Source organism: Austrofundulus limnaeus, unplaced genomic scaffold, assembly GCF_001266775.1.
Source record: "Austrofundulus limnaeus strain Quisiro unplaced genomic scaffold, Austrofundulus_limnaeus-1.0 Scaffold6, whole genome shotgun sequence".
Classification (NCBI taxonomy): Eukaryota; Metazoa; Chordata; class Actinopteri; order Cyprinodontiformes; family Rivulidae; genus Austrofundulus; species Austrofundulus limnaeus.
In genome coordinates, this window is record NW_013952408.1 from 694,865 (window position 1) to 702,530 (window position 7,666).

At 40.0% G+C, this 7,666-nt stretch overlaps 1 protein-coding gene across 6 annotated transcripts in view; it reads right to left on the reverse strand.

The window, feature by feature from the left end:
* Positions 1-7,666, reverse strand: part of mib1 (MIB E3 ubiquitin protein ligase 1) — a 55,213-nt gene that overhangs the window by 38,200 nt on the left and 9,347 nt on the right. For all 6 annotated transcript variants that reach the window (XM_014029349.1, XM_014029341.1, XM_014029332.1 and 3 more), the window contains exons 5-12: positions 6,784-6,850; positions 6,184-6,388; positions 5,573-5,756; positions 4,712-4,856; positions 4,455-4,588; positions 3,516-3,623; positions 3,206-3,403; positions 2,932-3,083 (exon numbers count right to left, since the gene is read on the reverse strand). In XM_014029349.1, coding sequence (XP_013884803.1) covers positions 2,932-3,083; positions 3,206-3,403; positions 3,516-3,623; positions 4,455-4,588; positions 4,712-4,856; positions 5,573-5,756; positions 6,184-6,388; positions 6,784-6,850 — 1,193 coding nt within the window. The remainder of the gene's footprint in view (positions 1-2,931; positions 3,084-3,205; positions 3,404-3,515; positions 3,624-4,454; positions 4,589-4,711; positions 4,857-5,572; positions 5,757-6,183; positions 6,389-6,783; positions 6,851-7,666) is intronic.

The following is a 7,666-nucleotide window of genomic DNA, read 5'->3' on the forward strand; positions in this document are numbered from 1 at the left end:
CACACACACACACACACACACACACACACACACACACACACACACACACGAGGCCCCGATACAGAAAATGCTGTACTCCAGCACTTTTTGCCTGTAAATCAATGAATCCTACAGTATGCCTGCTTTCTACTGTATATTCTAAAATCTAGTTTACACATACAAATTATGCACCCTTTGCTTTCAAATATCTACAATGCAAATGACTTCTCCCCCGCAATTCTGCTATTCGGCAACATTCCTTAAGTATGTTTACTTGTTTGGTTCATTTTGTTCCAAAGCTGTGCAATTATCAGCACTGCAGAAGAATTGCAATTTACTTATTTTCTTTTAGATCAAAATATCTTAAGTGAGTATTCTAATTTTATAATATAAATTTTTATATAAATTTAAACCGTTAAATTAACCTCGTCTGATGACAGATATTTATTCATAGACTCAGATCTCAAAATCTGGAATCATTTATTTCAAGGGATCAGATTGCTATTTGTATCTGAAACTTCAACATTAGCGTGGATAATAAATTAACGCATTTCAGCTTTGACAAGTTCTTTGTGTTAACATAGTAATTATTAATGTCTAAAGTGGTTTTAACAAACTGATGGATGCAGTTGAAACCTCTTCCAAAGCTATACAAGCTCTGGATGAGTTATTCTGCAGTGTACCAGATGTGGAGGGTTGGATCTGTCCTGGCTTGTGACAGGTGACCCACTGTCCCCTGACCTTAATTCCACTTGTCCTTATGTTAAAGGGGGAGGGGGGTGGGGTGGGGTCCAGAAATAGTAGATTGACTTTTAGTCTGTGATAAACAAGCAGATGCCCAAACAAATAAACACCTACAGCAAAAAACACATTGACTTGGGGTGTCCTGATCTGATACTGATATCGGATCATATCGGCCTGCATCGATAATCTCCGATACACAAACTCAGATACAAGCTGTCCATTCTAGTAGACCCCTGCAGCATTTCTATCCAGTAGCACTTGGATCCAGCATGCATGCGATCACAATACTCTGTGCTAACAAAGTAGCAAGGTGTAGGAGTGATGTCGGCAGCACTCTTCATTAAAGTCCAAAAACAACGTTGCAGCTAAGTGCAAAATGTGTCATGCACAAGTTTTTGGTGGTAGCACAGAACCGTGGAAGTTTTATATTGGAAARACAACCAAGCTCAACTCCCCACCCTGGCAGCAACAACAGCTAAGTTCCTCTGTGCTCCCTGCGCGAGTGTTGAGAGCAAGAGGCTAATCTCCACATCATGCTCGGACTGCAGAAAGCGGAGATGCAGCAGTAAGAATGGTAGCCATCGATTTAAATAAATGACTAATTATTACTATTTGTTCATTGCTCTTGTTATTAGAGTGATTTTAGTTTGTTTACACTCTTGTTTAAGTGAAGACTAAGAGCAATGATCACATTGTTTTGGGCAAAGTCAGTAAAATTGGAGCTGTGGACTCAACTTTGAACAGTTGGACATTGGAAAATATTGTGGGATTTTGTTTTGTCCCCGCCTTCAGTTGTTGCCACCATATAGCAGCACCAGGATGGCAGTGAAAGTAAAAAAAATAAATAAATAACTGCAGTGGCTTTCAATTGTAATTTCACACTTTAAAAGTACTGTATAACATTCTTATGTTTCCATTGGTTAATAATAAATGGGTCTGTTTTTCTCAAACCTACTATTGTTCACTGTTTGACTTGGAGATTTTCAAAATAGGTGAAGTGTATGATTCGTACTGATATCATATCAGGTGAATCTCATTGTCAGCCAATACTCAAAGCTGCAACATCAGTATTGTATCGAAAGTGAAAAGTTGTATTGAGACACCCCTAACATTGTCAGCTGTAACCTTTTCTACTAAATACAGATGTCTTTAAAATACTTTAACTCTTTTAACTTATCAAGTGTGTGACTTTACCTTGAGTAGTCAATCCGACAGTTTCCTCTTTTGGCAATCTTTACATGTTCCTGTTTGTGTCACAAGTTAAAAACAGAGTGGAACAAAAACCCACTGACCAGAAACAACTGGCTCCGGAACAAGACAAAACGCTGTTGTGCAGACCAGCAATCTCAAGCCGTATGACAACAGTAAAAGGAAACAACAAATTAACTTTAAARGCTATTAACAACTCTAATGTCAGCTTAAAAGACACTACCATCTGTTGAATAGATAGAGACCGTCTTAAAAAAACAACTTAAATTAAATCAAATGAGGTAACAAACAAAACGTCTTCAGCAAGGAAGCAAACTATGGAGCAACTTTTAAAACTTCAGTGCAATTTGTAGAGGAAATTTCTGCCTGAAGTTTTTGGTTAATTACATAACATGTCTGAAAAAAACAGGACCCAAAACTGACCTTTTCAGCAAACAGCACAGGCTCAACAAGGTCAGCAGCCAAATTATCAAAATCTGCTTACATCAGAAACTAAGGCTAGAGTATCTCCTAGTTTAAACATCATTTGTGGTAAGCCCACATCTTTCAATCCAAAAGAGGATGATTAAATAACAAATTAGCAAATCTGCCAAGCCTTCAGCTCCTCTCACAGCATCAACTCTGTTGGTTAGAAATGTCCCTTATAGGTTTGTACAAAGCTTGATTCCTTTATTGCGRGGATGTGATTTTAATGTTTGTGCCACAAATCATGTTCATTGAATGATACATTAATAAATTATCATGGTTAAATATAATAAAATACCCTCAAGTTAGAACCAAAACAGCGTAGGATTAATTTTCCTTCATAACCACCAGTTATGAAATCATCGAGAATAAGAAAATGTTTTTATTCATTTTAAGATTTTTTTTACAAAACCGGGCTTTATTATGACCATTCTGGTAGCATTACAGCCTCCTGAGAGTCGACTTAAACATGACCTGATTACTCAGAATAACTAAATGTGTGACAGCTATTAGAAGCGGCGCAGTGTCACATACCTGGGGTTTCCTCGCAGGGCAGCATGATGCAAGGCGTTGAAGCCGTTGTTGTTTGTGATCGTGACGTCTGCACCGGCCTCCAGCAGCACTGACAACATGTCATCTCTCTTCTTGCTAATAGCATCGTGCAGAGGTGTGTCTCCCTCTGAATCCTGAAAGGAAATCTCATGTTATTTACCAATGTGTGAACCATGTTTTTTAATCGCTGCTGCGCTGTTAGAAAATGATGCCAAACCTTGCAAAAAACAACAACAAGAGCAAGAGAGATAAATACCTGAAGACTGGGGTGGCAGCCAAAGTCCAGCAAGGTTTTAACCACCTGTAGATGGCCCTTGTTGACTGCTATGTGCAATGGAGTTTGCCTTCGCTTGTTTCTGGCATTCAGGTCAGCACCACCCCTATGCAGCACCTCAATGACAGAACCTTCATCACCAAAMGCTGCATGGTGCACTGCACGGTCTCCATCTTTGTCCTAAAGAAAAATGCACATCAGCTTTGATTCAAAGATTTAGGCTGCATTTGTTTGCCCAGACAGGGTCAATGATTTTTTTTTATTTTATTTTTTTATTATATATTCTACTAACCTCAGCCTCTAGGTCCACGCTGTGTTTAAGCAGCAGCTTTAAAACATCCACGTGACCGTTCTGACTGGCTGCCTGCATAGCAGTGTGTCCAGCACATTGACCGTTTACCTGAAATCACATCGAGAACCACGAAAACAGGAGTGCGTTTAATACGAAGGTTTGATGTAGATCTATAAGAGGTAGGATGCAGATGGAGAGGTTTATAAGTGTGTTTGCATGTGCTGGACCTGCACAACTGAGTGTGCATCTTTCATCACCAACTGCAGCACTGCAAAAACTGAAAGCATCAATATTAATGTGGACTCCTTTGGGAGTCTCGAGACATCTCTTGTCCTGGCAGCCGGATCACTTGGCCAGACTCAGTGTGCTCAGCTTTAAGCAAATAATTCCACTGAAAGCCAACAGGGCATCTGGCCAGCATTCACCAATGACACACACGCTCATTCACTTTCCTGCTCTGACTGAAGACAGTGTTGCAGACTTTACGTAAGGATTTTTAATAATCTCTAAGAGGCACAGAGTTTCTTTCTAGTGGCAAAGAAGTGTTTTCCATGGCCTATGGCCTGCATCAAAACATTATCTGCAACTATATGGGATTTGTAGTTCTCCCATGTGTAACTGAGAGTGGATCAGGGTCTGTGCTGCATTGCACACCAGAGCTCATTGGTGCCTCCTCTGGGCCAGCCTTAATGTTTTTCAGATTAAGAGAGAGAAGCATGGGTGGGAGGATCTCATCGCCCTATCCTGGGAGAAAGTCAACCTTTCAGATAGACTGAGAAAGCAGAGAGCAGCCAGCAGTGTTTCAGCCCCAATCATAAATATAATCACAATCTAATAGGCATGTTTAATGATAACGTGATTTGGTCTTCAGCAAAAAGTGCATTAAAAATCCATTAGATGCTTAAACAAAAAAGAAATAAAACAGGCTGCAGCACTCACATCCACGTCAGGCCTCTTAAGAATGTCCTCCACTTTGGCTAGGTCTCCGTTGGCTGCGGCTTTGACCAGCTCCTCGTTGATGTCCCCGGACTCTTGTGTCTCAAAAAGCTTCTTCAATAACTGAGACAAACGCTCTGGGAAAACATGAGGAAACAGAGATTGATTTTATGTAGGTGCCAAAAAAAAGGGGGGGAGCAGTGAGGACAAAAAGCTAATATGATACTCTCAGAGCGTCCGTGAAGCTTGTTCACAAGTACCTCCAGAGGCATTGCTGACAGCAGAGCCAGACGGAGCTATCTTTGTGACAGCAGCAGGGTTGTACGTCCAGGAAGTCCCACACACCTCAACCTTCAGGTCACTGTCAGAGTAGATCTGCTGCACGCGGCCTACCTTGCCCAGGGTCTGTTTAGAAATGTTGTGACAAACTCATTAGTATTTGAAGGTTGTCGACTTATGGCTATTTATGAAAGCTGTGTGTAACACGAGTCTGTTAGTAGACAACACAGCAGAAAAAAATAATGACATATTTAAACATCAAACTGCGTTCTCATCATTATATGGACACAAGAAGACGATGAAAATAAAAGGACAAGCATCTTTGTGATACGCTATTCCTCATCTATACAAGCAGTACACCGAGGATGGGGTATAATCGTCCAATTATGAATTATACCATCCCGATCCTGGCTATATGGGAGAGCTGCACTCTGATTCTATTGAGCCGAGTCGGGTTGTCCTCAAGGATGTCATCAATAACCGGGACTGCTGCAAAAGGAGAAGCAGCGGGCGACAAACAGCCGTGGTTAGTGATCAAAGCTACAACCCATCTCGGGGTTTTACGGCTCAGTAGCTCCTGAGAGGAGACCGTTTGAAAAGGACAAGTGGCATACTTACGAAGATGGGTTTTACAAAACATGTGGCAAATCAGGGCAAACAGTGAATAAACCTCATATTATAAAAACAGTCAAACTGAGCTGTRAAAAATATTAATAAAAATAAATTTACGAGAGAGATTATGTCACCTCGCGTTATTTAGTCGTAAAAAACTCCTATAATTTTGTCACTTGCACAAAATCTAACAGGATTTGTCCTTCTGCRTGAACATTTCTGAAGCTTACGGGCAGCATTGCTTCAGCCCACTCTCCGTGGCCTCGTTGCAGCAGTTTGATGCGGTCGATGTCGTAGCAGATTTGAACCAAGTCTCCCACGTGAAACTGGGAACTTCCCCCTTCTGCACCGGCTGCAACTTCACCGCTGCGCACTACATTAGCCTTTGTCAGCACTGCTGGGTTGAACGTCCATCTGTGGAGACAGTATTTGCAGCAAAGACACGGTCACTCACAGATCAAAAGGGAGACGGAGTTTATTATAATAAAACAGGGTTATGAGAAGTGACACTAATTGTAATCCATTCAGACCATACAACTATATGTATATTTTTTATGTACATTAGTAATTTAAATTTTCAGACTCCTGTTAACAACTATAAAATCTTTATTTTATAATTATCCACTTTAAATATAAATGTCATTACAAATTATTTCACAGTATCATCTCTTAAACTTCATGAATTTTAGTTTAATCTTCAGGTTAATTCCAGAGAACAATTTTAAGTGAAGGTGGATCCATAAAGGTCAATGCATGCATGCATGTATGGTGTTACAGCATGATGCACATGTATTAGCTGGAGTCAGCAGATTCAAGCAGATCTAAGTCCGCCTGTGCTTACCTGTTCCCACTGGGGTACTGAACCACAATRTCATGGTCCTCATCGATGCCACACACTGTGCCTGTGGTGGTGAGGGTCTCGAACATGCCGTCAGTCCACCCCCCATGGCCGTGCTGAAGGGACTGAACAATCTCAAGATCCAGATCAATGTTGACCAGGTCGCCTATTTGAAGACCACCAGGATTTCTGTTGCCATTCTGCTCACCTGGGAGATAAAGGTAACTTAAGATTTATCGATAAAAGAGCTGCGTCGTAAAGCAGTTTGCACAGAGAACTGTAGAGTTTGTGACCTTAAACAGAACGGCAGAGTGACATTTGATGTACTGCATTACTACTGCATACAGAGAAAACATTAAACCTCATACTATCCATAATAATCATGAAATGAATGATTTTTTTTCTGAAATCCCCAGAATACTAAACCTGAGTAGGTCTCACATTTTGGTGACCAAGTGATTATATGGTGCTGACATCTAGTGGTAGAAAACGTGTAACTGAAAGCAAAAATTCCCCTAATGCCCTTGAATTCACTGCGCCAGAACAAGAGGTGAGAGAATTGGTGCAATAGTGACGATAGACACACATCACTGGCTTACTTACCTAAAACAGGACAGTGGTCTCTGTAAAATGAGCCTCCTTTGGCATCCTGGACACATTTCAGGTCAGACTGAGAAGTATTTAAAAACAGGGAGGGTGGGGGATGTTAGATGATTACACAAGGTAATTCTATTAAAGTGGCGTGTTCATGAATAATGGAAGTGAGAATTTACACACTTCAGCTACTCTGGTATGAGCGCKGCATATGCAAACAATATCAGTGCCCTACGGACAAGGCAGGGCAATGATACTAGGAGAATACTTGGATCATTTGTGATGACTAAGACRTGGAGGCTTTGTGGTGAAGTTAGAGGGCAAAAAATGATTACAAGGTGAAGCAAATGTCTATGAACTGATGAAACACCCAAGTACTGACTACAAGTCTAAATGAATAATGTTTAAAATCAAATATGTGACCCACTGAAACGAGGATTAAGTCTAAAAGTGGTATATGGAGAAATAGGCAAATATAACTTTTTGATTAAAAGACAAAATTTACATTTTGTCAAAATAACAAATAAATACCTTATCAATGCTTCATTTGAATGAGCTGTGTGAAATAAAAAAAAATTGAAGCACTTTTTTGAACAGCAGCAACAAAAAACTTGATTTTGAGGAAAAACGCCTTTTTATTTTTAGATTTTTCCCTGTGAGCTATACGTTTTTGTTTCTTTCCAGCTGGAAAACGTCAATATTCAAATACTATTTGAGATTTCCTCTTCACAATGAAATGAACAATTCCTCATAAAAATTACATAAAATTAGGATTCAGACCAAATATTTACAGCAGGTAAAATAAGTATTGAACACGTCACCATTTTTCTCAGTAAATATATTACTAGAGGTGCTAATGACATGAAATTTTCACCAGATGTTGGTAACAACC